Source organism: Bos indicus x Bos taurus, chromosome 1, assembly GCF_003369695.1.
Source record: "Bos indicus x Bos taurus breed Angus x Brahman F1 hybrid chromosome 1, Bos_hybrid_MaternalHap_v2.0, whole genome shotgun sequence".
Classification (NCBI taxonomy): Eukaryota; Metazoa; Chordata; class Mammalia; order Artiodactyla; family Bovidae; genus Bos; species Bos indicus x Bos taurus.
This window is the reverse complement of record NC_040076.1, coordinates 111,378,776-111,395,997: the sequence shown is the minus strand read 5'-3', so window position 1 is coordinate 111,395,997 and position 17,222 is coordinate 111,378,776. Positions and strand designations below refer to the sequence as shown.

Below are 17,222 nucleotides of genomic sequence, written 5' to 3'. Positions count from 1 at the left end.
CAGGAAAAAAAAATGTTTTCACAGATTCTACATTTATTCTACCCAAGTAGGTATTATTCTCAGGATAACTTTGCTGCCTAGAAGTCAGAATCGTACTCTCATGTTGCCTGAGATTCTCAGATAAAAGGCCTAGATGCTCACCATTTTCTTGTTTGTAAATCTGAAATAAAAGTGCATCTCTTTAACTTTTAAAGAAGCTCTGTTGTGCTTGATTATTCTCACCATGCACCCCCCAGGCCTCCTTTCCTCCTCCCTTACTGAGGAAACTGGTGCTTTGGTTTTGGGGCAGATCTATTCTCTGCTTTCTGGGGTAAGAATTAGCCCACAGATAACACTCACTTCTGTGCCTGAAGACTTTCCAGACCCAAGCAGCAGAGAATTTTAATAGTATGCAAAACACTGCAATTAAACAGCTTTTATTAACTGTTATTTTTACATGAACAAAACCTCTATTTTCATAGTTGTACTGTGCTGATGTGCTCAGTCGTGGCCAACTCTTTGCGACCCCATGGACTGTAGCCCACCAGGTTCCTCTGTCCATGGAATTTTCCAGGCAAGAATACTGGACTGGGATGCCATTTCCTTCTCCAGGAGATCTTCCTGACACAGGGATTGAACCCTATTCTCCTGCATCGCAGGCAGATTCTTTACCACTGTGCCAACTGGGAAGCCAAGGAGAGATTAAATCGCCCTCCATTTGGCTGTCCACCAACTTGTGTCACAGTATATATAACCAACAGGGAAATTCTGGAGGGTATTATTAAATGAATTCAAAACGTCTAAGAAATTCTTTTGAAGACATGGGTTCATCCTTTTCCACTTTGAGGCATTACACATTTGCAATCATCTTTTCTAGAGCATACTAGGATTCTCAGCAGACTTGTCTTTTCCTTCTCAGTCCCAGAAGGTGTGATTTAGGTGTATTAGGTGTATTCTTTTGTTCTCCAAGCCAAAAGCATGAGTGAAGGGGAGAAGAAAGCGTGCGGCAGGAGAACTGATGCATTCCACAGCACAAAGATTAAAGGCCAAACTTAAGAGTGAAAAAAATAATGAAACAGGTGGTTCTTATCTCCCCTATTAAAGTGAGTAAATTCATTCAGCAACATTTTATTAAACACCTCAGCGGTAAAGAATCCTGCAATGCAGGAGATGAGGATTAAATTCCGGGTTGGGAAGATCCCCTGGAGGAAAGCATGGCAACCCACCCCGGTATTCTTGCCTGGAGAATCCCATGGACAGAGGAGCCTAGCAGGCTACAGTCCATGGGATCACAAAGAGTCAGACACGACTGAAGTGACTTAGCACACAAGCATGCACATACATTGCCACTCTATGTGTACTGGAGATACAAGTCACAGCAGTCTCTGCTACCCTGGGAGTTAGAATACAAGGAGGACAGAAATTAAACTGGTTATCACAAAACTGTTTTACTACAACAGTGATAATGCAATGAGGCAGCAATATGGGGTGCTAGGGTAGCATAAAAGGGGGAGTGATCTGGTCTGGGAAGTCAGTATAAACTTCTCTTGAGGGCACCCTTAATCTGGGCTCTGAAGGATGGGGTGGCAGCCAACCAAGCAAAGAAGGAGTTAATTTTGTGGGCAAGGAATGCAAAAGTCAGCATAGCTGTGGTGCAACAAAGGAGGAGAAGCAAGAGAAGATTGGCAAGGCAGTCAGGTACCAGTGGGAAGAGGCAATTTTGCTCCAGACATACTGAGTGTGAGGACCGGCAGGCATCAGTGGAGCCATCAGATAGGAAGATGGACATCTGAGCGTGGTGCAAAAGAGGAGCCATCTAAGCCAAGTACACACTGATGGGAGCTATGGATGTAGAGATGGGAAAAGCTACAAGAGTGGGTGAAAAATACACTAGGCTATGGGCTTCCAATTTTTAAAAAATCTGAATATCCCTTTGGAATCAACAGTTTGCACTTATAACAACCCCAAACATACCTGCTTCAAGGAATGAGCCCTAAAAAACATATCAACTATCACCATTCAATTGGATGACTTTTCATGTACACAGAGTAAAGGACCAAGCTGGAATTTTCAATCTTTGTTTGTGATTATAAATACAATCACTAATAATTATTACTTTGATCAAAGAAAAAAATCTGGATCTTTTGTATAACTAAATTACATAATTATGCTGCCCGGGAAGAACCCTGAAACTACTTGTGGAAAGACATTTCATCCTCTCATCAATCTCTGTGCATACATTAGGCACAGAGTAGGAAAGACAATGGGGAAGATGAGAGAGCAAAGGAAAATTAATTATAATTATGGAAATGCAGCTTAAAGAACAAAGGCTTAAATTTGTAACACAGGTCTAAGGGGACGTAATTCTCATAAGTAGCCATTTAAAACGTGAGAAGTCTGCAAATCAGAAGGGAAAGTTGACTGTTTATTAGATATTTCTTTCTAACTTAGTTAAGTGGAAAATTGGTATTCCCAAGCATAAAGGAATAAAACAATCAGTAGCCTGCCTGCTTGGCTGGACTCCCAGTGACCAGAGGTTTGAGAGAATTTGAGAGATTATCAGGAAGGGCCAGCCAAGGATATCACTTAACCCAACAGGCTCATTGCAGACAACAACTAAAGCTTCAAAGACCGAACACTGTTCACTTCTCATCCACCAGGGCTTCCCAGGTGTCCAGATCTTCAATTTGCCATTTTCGTACACACTCCACCTGGGTCTTTTCATGCCCTCCATCATTACAGAATGTGAATGACCTTGACACGGAAAGCGTGACAAAAGAGAACACAGTGGGTCCAGTCACCCCCCAGAAGCCCACTGAATCAGATTCCCAATGGGGAAAAGAGGCTGAGACATCTCACCACAGATTTTTATAAATCTGATTGTTGTTTGGTTCTGATTAGTCCAGATACACAATCTTGCAAGAAGCAAGCACAATAAAGAACACCAGTACCTTTGGGAAAAGGACATCACTTGAATCCAAAATGTTAGTGGACACAGACTGGCCTGGCATGGCTCTACAGAGGACCAAGGAGAACTGCCAGGGGTGAGGAGGTGGGATTCCATCTATTCAAAATCACATGACCTGAGTCCCTATTGCGTGTACAGCCTCGGCACATGGAATAGCACAGACAGTACTCTGAGAATTAAAATCAGAGCACCAGTCATTCCCAGAGACAAGCGGGGGAAGAGCTCATTTCAGTTCAGTCAGGTCACTCAGTCGCGTCTGACTCCTTGCTACCCAGTGGGCTGCAGCACGCCAGGCTTCCCTGTCCATCACCAACTCCCAGAGCTTACTCAAACTCATATCCATCCAGTTAGTGATGCCATCCAACCATCTCATTCTCTGTCGTCCCCTTCTCATCCTGCCCTCAATCTTTCCCAGCATCAGGGTCTTTTCCAGTGAGTCAGTTCTTTGCATCAGGTGGCCAAAGTATTGGAGTTTCAGCTTCAGTATCAGGCCTTCCAATGAATTTTTAGAACTGATTTCCTTTAGGATAGACTGGCTTGATCTCCTTGCAGTTCAATACCACAGTTCAAAATCATCAATTCTTCAGCACTCAGCTTTCTTTATAGTCCAACTCTCACATCCATACATGACTACTGGAAAAACTATGGACCTTTGTTGGCAAAGTAATGTTTCTATAAAAGAATAATTCAGATAATTCAGAGAGGCTTCCTAAGGCTTATAGGGGTAGCGCCCATAACAGTGTGAGAAGAGACAGAGACAGAGGTCAGCAGGTCTGGGAGGAGGACGGGAGCAACTTTATAGCCGGCCCAACCTCCAGAGCCCACAGAAATCCACATGCAGAAACACGGAGATTAGAAAAGGGGCAGGGACCAGGCAGTCACCCGCTCCCCCTCACCAAGAGTCCTCAGGGCAAGGGAAGCCAGGCCTCAGCTAGAGGGAATTAGAAATGGACATTGGGTGGGGCTGAAGGGAGACAGCAGCTCCTCTCTGCAGAGTCTTAGGTGACAGAGGGGTCAGAGTGAAACCAAATATTCATAAAAGATGGAACCAGAGTCTTGATCATCTCACCACCAATGACAAACAAACAGGGCTGGGGTGTGGCTCAAAGGCCTTTGCTTCCCCCATCCCTCTTCCTAGTACCAAAATCTGAGGATTTTGAATTCTTCTTTAAGGAGAAGAACTATAGCAGGGCCAGAAGAATGCCCACTCTCAGCCCTGAGCCAGGGGTAAGGGAGGAGACAGGATTTAAATGAGTTTGACTTTAACATTTCAAACTGGACTAGACCTCAACTAGGCTCCCCAGGTGGCACAGTGGTAAAGAACCCACCTGCCAATACAGGAGATACAGGAGACTTGGGTTCAATCCCTGGGTTGGGAAGATCCCCTGGAGTAGGAAACGGAACCCACTCCAGTATTCTTGCCTGGAGAAATTCACGGCCAGAGGAGCCTGGCAGGCTACAGTCTATAGGGTCACAAAGAATCAGGAGCAACTAAGCACGCATGAGCACACAGCACCTCAATAACCAAAAGTAGCCAAAAAGTAATAGAATTTGCCCCAGATGTTGCAAAGATTATTTTTCAAAGTAGTAATTGGTGAAAAATAAAACAATTTTGTGTATGTTAGTGTTAGTCACTCAGTCTTGTCCAACTTGTGATTCCACGATCAGTAGCCCGTCAGGTTCCTCTGTCCATGGGATTTCCGAGGCAAGAATACTGGAGTGGGTTGTCATTCCCTTCTCCAGGGGATCTTCCCAACCCAGGGATCAAACCCAATTCTCCTGCATTGCAGGCAGGTTCTTTACCATCTGAGCCACCAGGGAAGCTGTTTTAGTAATTGGTGAAAAATAAAACAACTTTGTGTATATGCTACAATAAATTGAGAATGCTCAATAAACAAGTTATAAATGGAATGCCCATCATGAAGAAAGGGGGGAAGAGGAGTAAAAATAATGAATTTTGAATTTTGATATAAAAAGCATTTCACTGAGGTTTTGAGAATTTTCTCTGTCTCCAAGAGATGAAGGAAGAACATCATGTGACCATAAGATTATAGAGTAAGTCTGCCTCACCAGCTCACAATAAAGTTTATGTCTAACTACACACAAGTGTCTACTTTTGTTAAGGCCTGAATGGCGAACTCTAACTTGTCACAAGCGAGGATTAAGTACGTAGACCAATTTGGTTGGTTGCTGCTGTTGTTCAGTCATGTTCAACTCTTTGCAGGCCAGGTTTCCCTGTCGCTCACCATCTCCCGGAGTTTGCTCAAACTTATGTCTACTGAGTCGTTGATGGTCAGTTAATTCATAGCAAATTCCTCAAACAGCCTCTATTTAAAAGTGGCCTGAGGAGGGGAGGTGGGGAAACAAGCATTTCTTGACATTTTAACACATAGGAAGATGTTTAGAGGTTATCTGTCCTAAATAGCAGCATTTGCTGACATGGAAACTTGGTCCAAAGCACAAAGTTCACAGCAACCCAGTGGGAGGGTGACCCCTGCAAGAGGCCTCACTCTTTTTGCTGAGCCTCCACTGCCTCTGGCTATTTGCAAGATGCCCTTAACATCACAGACCCGTCCTCCATGCTTTCTGCCTGAGTATGGGGCTAAAGAGGAATCCACTGGGCAAAGCTGCTTCCAAAATTAGTTCTATTAAATTTACAACATTTATATATATTATGCATTCTCTCCTTTAAGGCCTTTTTTTAACTCTTTGTCTCAATTTGTCTTTGAAATTTTTTCCATGTAGTGTTCCTCTCCAAGAAATAATACTTTTGATCTTAATGATGCCCACAATATCTTGACTATCATTGCATTAATAGGTATTCTCTATGCACTGGTATTTTTCTGGACCCAGAAGAGAATGTTTATACAGTCATTGGCTGGAAAAGCTAGGCTTTGACTCAGTAAAACAATGACACTCTTAAAAAAAAAACAAAAAGGTAGTAATGCCCCAAACCCCTAAAGCAGGCAGGCTGCTTAAGTCATAACTTGCTAATAAACTGGCCTAAATTAATAAGAACCCTAATTCACTTCTATATAACTTCATTCTCCTTGCATATTTACCAGGCAGGATCTGACAGGATGAAATTCCAGTGAGGTAAACCTCTCCACTCTTCTTCTGTGAATAAATGACATTTGTCCTAAAAACCTGTCAGTCCTTGCTACTGGTCTCTCTATGATCAGGAAGGACTTAGGAAAACACACACACACACATACACACACACACACACCAACCCCCCACAACCTCCACCCAAAAGGATATGCTGCTTTTTGCCAGTGCAAAGGTAACTACAAATTTTACAGTCAAATAAGAATCCTACTTATGTTGGTTTTCCAGTATTACAATTATAAAAAGCAATGCTAGAAATAAAAATTAAGTCACCTCCAAGGTGACTTGGAGAAACTCAAATGTTTGAAAAAACTTGTGTGCATTAGAAATTATATATGTTAAATAGTAAATATACTGACAATTGGTTTAAGTATCTGTGTCCCAAATCAGATAAAAATGAAGCAATTCACAACAGCCAAGAGAAAGAGCTGAGGATACAGGTCATTTTCAAATGAGAACAATTTACGAAAATATCAGCCATTAAAGCAAGGTTCATACTACACAAATTATTCTTTGCCCAAGTTTTTTCTCTATATCAAACAAATTAGAAACAAAATCCAACTAGAAAAAGCCTCTAGCAACTGGCTTCTTTGATAGGCTTATAATCCCTTTGGATTCAATAGACTCACTAAAAATCGGGGCAAAGGACAGACAAGTGGGAAATTAAAAAAAAAAAAAACCTCATCATAATTCCTACCAGAGGTCTTCTCCTCACTGACACAGAATTAAGTCAATTCAACCAGCTCATTACTGTTAGCCAGCACCCACCATTTCCTACCTGTTCCAAATATTCTATTCCTAGATCAGGATTGTTGCAAAAATGAGAAAAGATAAAAGACTGGACAGAAACTGAAGGTTAGTGTTACTCTTTGGTTTGTGGGATTGTGGGTAATTTTCTACATTGTTCCAATGAGAACTCACCTCCTCTATATTCGGAAAAAGAGGCTATGAATGCACTTTATGAACTGTGAAACAGTATACAAATGTTACATTTTTATTTTTACTTTTCTTGACCTCTATAACCCACCTGTAAGCTATGTGAGAGCTTGAAGGTGCTCAGTGGCTTTAGAGAGTTCCAGGAAAACATCTACCTCTGTTTTATTGACTATGCCAAAGCCTTTGACTGTGTGGATCACAACAAACTGTGGAAAATTCTTCAAGAGATGGGAATACCAGACCACCTAACCTGCCTCCTGAGAAATCTGTATGCAGGTTAAGATGCAACAGTTAGAACCAGACATGGAACAATGGACTGGTTCCAAATTGGGAAAGGAGTACGTCAAGGCTGTATATTGTCACCCTGCTTATTTAACTTATATGCAGAGTACATCATGCAAAATGCCAGGCTGGATGAAACTCAAATTGGAATCAAGATTGTCAGAGAAATATCAATAACTTCAGATATGCAGATGATACCACCCTTATGGCAGAAAGCAAAGAACAACTGAGGGGCCTCTTGATGAAAGTGAAAGAGGAGAGTGAAAAAGCTGGCTTAAAATTCAACATTCAAACAATGAAGATCATGGCATCCAGTCCCATCATTTCATGGGAAATAGATGGGAAAACAATGGAAACAGTGACAGACTTTATTTTCTTGGGCTCCAAAATCACTGCAGATGGTGACTGCAGCCACAAAATTAAAAGACATTTGCTCCTTGGAAGAAAAGCTATGACAAACGTAGATAGCATATTAAAAAGCAGAGACATTACTTTGCCAACAAAGGTCCATCTAGTCAAAGCTATAGTTTTTCCAGTAGTTATGTATGGATGTGAGAGTTGAACCATAAAGAAAGCTGAGTGCCAAAGAACTGATGTTTTTGAACTGTGGTGTTGGAGAAGACTCTTGAGAGTCCCTTGGACTGCAACGAGATCAAACCAGTCAATCCTAAAGGAAATCAGTCCTGAATATTCATTGGAAGGCCTGATGCTGAAGCTGAAACTCCAATACTTTGGCCGCTTGATGCTGAAGCTGAAACTCCAATACTTTGGCCACCTGATGCGAAGAACTGACTCACCGGAAAAGACCCTGATGCTGGGAAAGATTGAGGGCAAGATGAGAAGGGGACGACAGAGAATGAGATGGTTGGATGGCATCACTAACTGGATAGATATAAGTTTGAGTAAGCTCCGGGAGTTGGTGATGGACAGGGAAGCCTTGGCATGCTGCAGTCCATAGGGTCGCAAAGAGTCAGACATGACTGAGCTACTGAACTGACCTGAGTGGCTTTAGTCATATCCCACTCTTTACGACCCCATGAACCATAGCCTGCCAGGCTTCTCTGTCCGTGGGATTTTCCTCGCAAGAATACTGGAGTGGGTTGCCATGCCCTCCTCCAGGAGGTCTTCCCAACCCAAATCTCCATCATTCAAGGTGGAGTCTTTATCACTGAGCCACCAGGGCAGCCCATCTAGCCCTCATTTTAAAGTGGCTCTTTTCTCCTGGGAATACTACTTAAGTATGCATATTCTAAAAGTCTATTATCTTGCAGAGGAAATGGTTCTTTTCTGTTTATAATTAATGGGGTTTTGTTTCATTTTGTTTGCCTTGGTTTTGTAAGGAGAGTTACCAGCAGACCTGGAGAAGCTCCTCTAAAAGAAATCTGACCTTTCTAATTCAACATGTCCTGTCCCTTATCTTTTCTCAGAAATGTTCAGACATTCTCTATAAAAATTATATTACTAGTGCTCCCTTGGCTTAAAATATACTAAGAATCCTCACAATTCTCCATTAAGTTAAATAAACTCCTGTCTTTACAGGCATTATTTTTCTGCAGAGGTAAATACACAGCAAGAGCAGAAGCATCATACTTTTCTGAATTACATAGCCTTTGGCACAGAGATCCAAATGATATTTTATACTATCAGAAATACTTAAAGCTACTGCTTTACTATAAATGAAGAGAATCATAATTCTAATTGGTTTTAATCCTTTTAATCTTGAGAAGATTTGCTATCTCTAAATCCTCTCAAAAGAGAAATTCCTCAATGTAAGAAGGAATCAACTCATATTTTAAGTATTCTGCTGCCCCCTTGTGTATCTCACGTTTAGAAACAAGACAGCTCCCGAAACACATACAAATGTAAAGCTCAGAAATACTTCAATGGAATCTTGGAACCTAGAACTGGAAAGAACCTAAAAAATTACGGAGAACGGCACACTCATTTCACAGAGGAGAAAACTGAGATCTGAAGGATTATATAACTTGGTCAAGATCAGATACGGTTAGTTAATAGGAAGCAAACACTGCTGAATAGAACTTCAACCTCTCAGAGTGTTAATTGCTCTATTAAAATGGAGATGGAGCCTGGAAGAAAACACTGGGGTTCTGGAGTTAAGCAGATATGAATGTGATTTTGGATCACCACTTTGCACCGTCCGCAAACCTCTTTCCCCATCCACAAAATGGGATGAATACTAACAAAGGCAAAGGTGTTAAACGGATTCGGTAGGACCATGTTTCTCAAGCCGTCAGCATAACTACCAGCAATACGGTAATTCACTAAGTGGTAACAAAACTATACAAATACATAGAAAATTGTTTTTAAGTTGTTATAGCCTTTAGATGTCTGGACAAAGGTATTCTAAAATAACAAATGAATAAAACCTGAACTTTTTCAAAACTGGCACAAAACTTGGAAAAAGAATGCAATTTTTCTAACTCCTGTGTTTCCTTGATTATCGTATTTTTTTTATTACAAGTAAATTTGTAACAGAAAACACCACACTTTGTAACAGCAAACAAATTTGTAAATTTTTAACAGCAAACACTGTGTGAAGAGATGAAGCTAGGAACAGGGTCCTTAGGGGAGGCTCACAGGAAAGCAAAACAGAACTCAGTGCCAAAGTGTTAAGTTACAATATTTTCATCTCCTCTGCTAAGAGGTCTTCACCAATACAATGCCGAGAGAGAGTCAGCCTGGAAGAGTAGAGGCTAAAATTTTAGCTCTGACTTTGCTAATAACTGGTTATGCCAACTTGGGCTGGTCTTTTCCTCTCTTCCTCCCTTTCTTGACCTGTAAATGAAGGCATCCTCTATCTAGCAAAGTTCCATAGCAAGGTGGTATAATGAACGTGAAAAAAACATGGCAAAGCATGCTTTGACAAAGTAGAGTTAAGTTTATCTTAAAGTTAATCTAAAGCAATAAAAAACATTATGTCTGCACTAACTTGCGGAAGAAAAACCAAACTGACAAAGTAGAAGGCAGGTTAGGTTAAGGATTCTGTTCAGCAGCACTCTACTCATGAAATCTCTCTTCTCGCTACAGTTCCACTAACTCTTGATGGAGATCACTCCCCAAATCCTGCCAACACACGCGTTTCAACTGGAGTCAGTTTCACCCAAGGGCATCCTGATATCAGGATTGACAGAGTTTACCCCTAACTGTCTATCACAAGACAAATACAGCAGCAGGGTAATGGCAATTCATCTTAGTTTGTCATGAAAATGACTAATGTTGACCATTCTGATTTACAGCCACACTCGTCCACCCTGTTACATGAAAATGACTAATGTTGACCATTCTGATTTACAGCTGCACTCGTCCACCCTGTTACTGGTTACGTGCCATGACCTGCTCTGTTTTGTACGGTGCCTGATGGAACGCACACACCAGGCTCATTATAAGCCCTGATTGATGATCCACCAATATTAACTGAATACTACTTGTGGGTCTAGCCCCTCAAATTTCAAACATCAGAAAGGAAGGAATATGACTGAAGTTGATAGCATGGAAGAGGAGGAAAGGCCCTGACATAAACTAACTTTCAAGGTAGAAAGTGATGATGCGGTTATGGTTGTTGAGGTGGGGCATGCCAATTCCAGTTGTGGGCAAGGAGTCCGGTGGGGCTTCTTGGGTAATTTTTCATCAGCAAGTTAACTCAAGCTCTTGGTTCAACCCGATAATTATACCACATTTGCATCCGGAGTGCTGGAATAAAAGTGCTGTCAGAAACAAAAGATCCAACTACAGGAGTAGAAAAGGCAACTCACCATGAAACGGACTGTTGTCCACCAGAAAATGCCTGCGGTACTGCACACAGTTCCTTTTCTCCAAGTTCCAGTAACTCATTGTCAGAAGATTGCTGGCACAGCATCAAAACCAAATTGCCCTGTCAAGGGAAACAGAATGAGACAAAAAAAAGAAGAAAGCAGCAGCCACATGCCCACACTGGCTGCCTGATGCTTTCAGTCCCCAGGCATTCGGGGACAGCACACAGGGCTCCCACCTCCTCCACACGGGGAGCTGGTACCACCCCACCAGGCCCCAAGAAATTTCCCAAAAGTTTTCCCACCCAGTAGAAGGTCCTTTAACACAGCATCGCTGGAGCTTTTTCTAATAGTGCCTTACAGGGCTCAAAGTTACCGCTGTCCTGGGGGAAAACCAAGCCACCACCAGGGAACAAGTTTTAAGACTGGTTTCTGTGCTCCAGGCCTCGCCCACTCAGCCAGGACTCAAACCAGCCTATGCTGGTCGCTTTTCAGGAAAGCTCAATTGCAGGAGGGAAGGTGAAAACAGAAGGGTGACTGTCATTCCCAGTTCCTGACTTTTTAAGTCAACACACTCTGGAGGACTACATTTATGATCCGTCCATGGAGATCTTGGAAACTGTAACGTGTCCATGTAGCCAGGGGTCAGGCAAACATAGTAACAAAGCTTGTCTCCCTCTTCTGGACTCACTATGGGTGCCACTTAGGACCACTAGGGCCTGCCTCTGATCAGACTGAGCTTATTTGTGTAACCAGAGCCGGGTACACAAGCAGTGGGTCTGGCTTCTCCAGAAGGTTTGCTCCTCCACAGAAAGAGAAACACAGTGCTAACCAGAGCGAGGACTTAAAAGGCAGAGATCCGAGCTGATGAATTAAATGCCTCCAAAAGCTGATGTGCATAACAAGGTTCCCTTTGTTCCCAGCATTTGGCTAAAGCAACTTTTCAGAATTCCAACTCCTTTTCTGATCACAAAATAAAGCCAGGGAAAACCAAGCAAGGCTGGCACGAAGGAAAACCAACAGGTGGGTAACAATTTGTCATCTGTCCTATTAAAGCAATCTAGACTTTTGTAAAGGCAGTCAGTAAGTGCTGATGAAAATAAACAACCAGAGCTGTGCCTATTCATTAATGGAACCACAACTAGTAGAGGTTCCTAAAGCTCTTGCCAGCGCTTCTCCTTGGCTCCCCAACGTTCATTCTTCCTCCCTCCCCTAACCACAACCTCACCTACCTTTTCTCTGGCTCCAGGACGAAGTGCCCACTCTGGCTTCGAGTCAGAGCAAATGATTTTCTCCTCTTAATACCCCACTCCCACCTGACTTCTGCAAAGACTCAGCGGGTAAAGAATCTGCCTGTAATGCAGGAGACACAGGAGACAAGAGTTCGATTCCTGGGTTGGGAAGATCCCCTGGAGGAGGAAAATGGCAACCCACTCCAGTATTCTTGCCTGAAAAATGCCATGGACAGAGGAGCCTGGCGGGCTACAGTCCAAAGGGTCACAAAGAGCCGGGCACAACTGAGGGACTAAGCACACAGACACTCGGCTGAACCTGGCTGCTTCTCCCACTCCCTCAGGCTGAAGACGAGTCCCGTCCCACCAAGATAAAATCACCCCTGCAACCAACTGTAAAATGGGACAGAAAACAAATGATTATGGCGACAACCCTCCCTGCCCTCTCCCCACCCAATACACCATACTACAAAGATTGTCTTAAGTATTCTAGTTATATAGTTAGATATGCTCACCAATTTTTTTTAAAAAAAACTCAATACTGAAATGCATCAAAAATATTTTCATCCAAAATCGCCACTTGCCTCATTTCATGTCCCTTTCCTGGAATGATAACTTTGGCTTGGTGTGCGTCATTCCAGTCTTTTTATGCATTTACTTATTTATACATACATTCACTTCTGGGCTTCCCTGGTGGCTCAGATGGTAAAGAATCTGCCTGCTATGATGGTGACCTGGGTTTGATCCCTGAGTTGGGAAGGTCCCCTGGAGGAGGGCATGACAACCCACTCCAGTATTCTTACCTGGAGAATCCCCATGGACAGAGAAGCCTGGCATGACACGGTTCATGAGGTTACAAAGTTTTGGACATGACTGAGCAACAGCATATTCATTTCTATATATATCCATGTATTCACTTTTGCATACACGTATACATTATGTTTTTAATAAGAATACTTTTTACGAACTAGAAATAATTTTCAGTAATACCAGTAGTAACTATTTTCTACAAAAGTATAATTATGATTAGAAATATTTTAGGTTATCCAGAATTAAGGAGAGCTCTGTCTGTATTCATGCTAATTTTTCCTTACTAACTTGATCTTACAATTTGGTTTTTTAGTCCTTATTTTATTTTTATTCTTTTATTATTTTTTATTCTTTATTTCAGTCTTTATTTTGCTCTCTGTTCATTTTTAATCCAAGTAAGATTAGTGGGATGGGAAGATGAAAAAAAAAAAGGTGCATTTGTACATAGTTAAAACTTACACACACATACCTGACCCTCATTTGGCCCTTCCTTTTAATCAGATGTAGGGAGAGATGAGGACCTTGGAGTAAGTGACTCACTTCTGCTGCTAGGGTGAGCAGCAATGGGACTTAAAGTGGTATGTTTGGATGACGAGCTCTGCTGGGTAGGTGTTTTTAAGAGGAGGGGACTCAGTTTAAATGATTAAACTAGAACACAAAGATAAGTAATTGAGCACTATGGTCACCAGGCTGTGTGTCCCCTATTTTGGTTAATTACTGGCATGTCTTACCTCCCCTGGCATCTGTTCGCTGCTGAAGAGCAGACAGTAAGCTGCCCCTGAGCTGTGCACACACTACAGGCCCTTGGTAAACACGAGTGACGCCTTTGTCATACACCCCACTTCCTGAATTCCCTCCAGTCTGAGACTGAAGGAAGTGCCCGCTCTGGCTTCCAGAGTCAGAGCAAATGATTTCAAAACTGAGAGGTAATGGAGGTGAAGGTAATGAATGGAGTCAGTAGGGCAGAGGCAGGGGGAGCAACCGCTACGCAACAAAGCCAACCTTAGCCACAACCAGAATTAGCTGAGCCAGGGGCCAGGTGCTCACTGAGGAAGAAGTAACTGAAAGGGACCTTAGAAACCAGCTCAGCCAAATCTCATGCAGTGTAGCCAGAAGGAAAGTAGGTGTAGCTCAGAAAGTAGGTGTAACTTGCAAGACCGCATTGCTAGCTCCTCAAGAAAGCTAGCAGGAACTCCAGTCTCAGCAGTCCCAAAGCAGGAGTCTTTTGAGTGTTTTGTGATCCCATTTGTGTGAACATAATGAGTGAAAATTGCCACTAAAATACACTTTCATTGATTTAATATTTGCTATTTAATATATGTTACATTTGGAACTCTATAGAATATTTAAATCTCTAATCCTTATTTAAAAATTAATAATTGGCAGTGACTAAGGAATATCACCTAAAGAAACAACTCCTTAAAACTAGTTTCAAATTCTGCCTTTGAAACACGGTTAATCTAAATTTTTTTAGTGGATGGGAAAGTCACATAAAATGCTTATATGTGTGTATTTATCTTTAACAATTTATTTTTATCCATTTTTAGTGCTTGAAGCAAGTAGAAAAACCAAAAAAGAACTTATATAGTGGTATCACTTATCAGCCAAAGACAACTGCCATGGACACTGTGGTCCTTTTTTTTTTTTTTTTTTTTAAACAAAAACTAAACTCTATTTTTTGAAGCCTTTTTTTTCACTTGATAACTTACTAATATATTGTGACATTCTAGACATATGAATAAACATATTTCTACAGAATTACATATGTGATTTGAATAAGAAATTGTAATCAACTCTACTCAGAATCTCCCAACTCCAAAAACTCTAAAGCAGCAATAAGAAATAAAAGAAGCCAAGTAAGCATGCAGACAGGATTCATGTTCAGTTCAGTTGCTCAGTCATGTTCGACTCTTCCCGACCCCATGAACCACAGCACACCAGGCCTCCCTGTCCATCACCAACTCCCAGAGTTCACCCAAACCAATTTCCATTGAGTGAGTGATGCCATTCAATCACCTCATCCTCTGTTATCCCCTTCTCCTCCTGCCCCAAATCCCTCCCAGCATCAGGGTCTTTCAAATGAGCCAGCTGTTTGCATCAGGTGGCCAAAGTATTGGAGTTTCAGTTTCAACATCAGTCCTTCCAATGAACACCCAGGACTGATTTCCTTTAGGATGGACTAGTTGGATCTCCTTGCTCTCCGAGTCTGAAGAGTCTTCTCCAACACCACAGTTCAAAAGCATCAATTCTTCAGCACTCAGCTTTTATAGTCCAACTCTCACATCCATACATGACCACTGGAAAAACCATAGCCTTGATGAGACAGACCTTTGTTGGCAAAGTAATGTCTCTGCTTTTTAATATGCTGTCTAGGTTGGTCATAACTTTCCTTCCAAGGAGTAAGCGTCTTTTAATTTCATGGCTGCAGTCACCATCTGCAGTGATTTTGGAGCCCAGAAAACTAAAGTCAGCGACTGTTTCCCCATCTATTTGCCATGAAGTGATGGGACAGAGTCGGACATGACTGAAGTGACTTAGCAGCAGTAGCAGATGGGACCAGATGCCATGATCTTAGTTTTCTGAATGTTGAGTTTTAGGCCAACTTTTTCACTCTCCACTTTCACTTTCATCAAGAGGCTTTTTAGTTCCTCTTCACATTCTGCCATAAAGGTGGTGTCATCTGCATATCTGAGGTTATTGATATTTCTCCTGGCAATCTTGATTCCAGCTTGTGCTTCCTCCAGCCCAGCGTTTCTCATGATGTACTCTGCATATAAGTTAAATAAGCAGGGTGACAACATACAGCCTTGATATACTCCTTTTCCTATTTGGAACCAGTCTGTTGTTCCAGGTCCAGTTCTAACAGTTGCTTCCTGACCTGCATACAGGTTTCTCAATAGGCAGGTCAGGTGGTCTGGTATTCCCATCTCTTTCAGAATTTTCCACAGTTTATTGTGATCCACACAGTCAAAGGATTTGGCATAGCCAATAAAACAGAAATAGATGTTTTTCTGGAACTCTCTTGCTTTTTCCATGATCCAGCGGATTTGGCAATTTGATCTCTGGTTCCTCTGCCTTTTCTAAAACCAGCCTGAACATCAGGAAGTTCACGGTTCACATATTGCTGAAGCCTGGCTTGGAGAATTTTGAGCATTACTTTGCTAGCGTGTGAGATGAGTGCAATTGAGCGGTAGTTTGAGCATTCTTTGGCATTGCCTTTCTTTGGGATTGGAATGAAAACTGACCTTTTCCAGTCCTGTGGCCACTGCTGAGTTTTCCAAGTTTGCTGGCATATTGAGTGCAGCACTTTCACAGCATCATCTTTCAGGATTTGAAATAGCTCAACTGGAATCCCATCACCTCCACTAGCTTTGTTCATAGTGATGCTTTCTAAGGCCCACTTGACTTCACATTCCAGGATGTCTGGCTCTAGGTGAGTGATGTCTTTGTTGTGAAGGTCTTTTTTGTACAGTTCTTCTGTATATTCTTGCCACCTCTTAATATCTTCTGCTTCTGTTAGGTCCATACCATTTCTGTCCTTTATTGAGACCATCTTTGCATGAAATGTTCTCTTGGTATCTCTAATTTTCTTGAAGAGATCTCTAGTATTTCCCATTCTATTGTTTTCCTCTATTTCTTTGCATAGAAGGAAAGTTATGACCAACCTAGATAGCATATTCAATAGCAGAGACATTACTTTACCAACAAAGGTCCATCTAGTCAAGGCTATGGTTTTCCAGTAGTCATGTATGAATGTGAGAGTTGGACTGTGAAGAAAGCTGAGTGCCGAAGAATTGATGCTTTTGAACTATGGTGTTGGAGAAGACTCTTGAGAGTCCCTTGGACTGCAAGCAGATCCAACCAGTCCATCCTAAAGGAGATCAGTCCTGGGTGTTCATTGGAAGGACTGATGCTGAAGCTGAAACTCCAACACTTTGGCCACCTCATGCAAAGGCTTGACTCACTGGAAAAGACCCTGATGCTGGGAGGGATTGGGGGCAGGAAGAGAAGGGGATGACAGAGGATGAGATGGCTGGATGGCATCACTGACTCAATGGACATGAGTTTGAGTGAACTCCGGGAGTTGGTGATGGTCAGGGAGGCCTGGCGTGCTGTGATTCATGGGGTCGCAAAGAG

At 42.1% G+C, this 17,222-nt stretch overlaps 1 protein-coding gene across 8 annotated transcripts in view; it reads right to left on the bottom strand.

Annotated features, from left to right (window-relative positions):
- The window catches only part of PLCH1 (phospholipase C eta 1), a 253,565-nt gene that overhangs the window by 211,892 nt on the left and 24,451 nt on the right, over positions 1-17,222 (bottom strand). For 7 of the 8 annotated variants that reach the window (XM_027543071.1, XM_027543077.1, XM_027543032.1 and 4 more), the window contains exon 2: positions 11,047-11,165. In XM_027543071.1, the coding sequence (XP_027398872.1) occupies positions 11,047-11,125 (79 nt within the window). In that variant the 5' untranslated portion in view covers positions 11,126-11,165. Of the gene's footprint in view, positions 1-11,046; positions 11,166-12,275; positions 12,405-17,222 lie in introns of those variants that run through there. The other variant, XM_027543012.1, reaches the window with a different exon arrangement.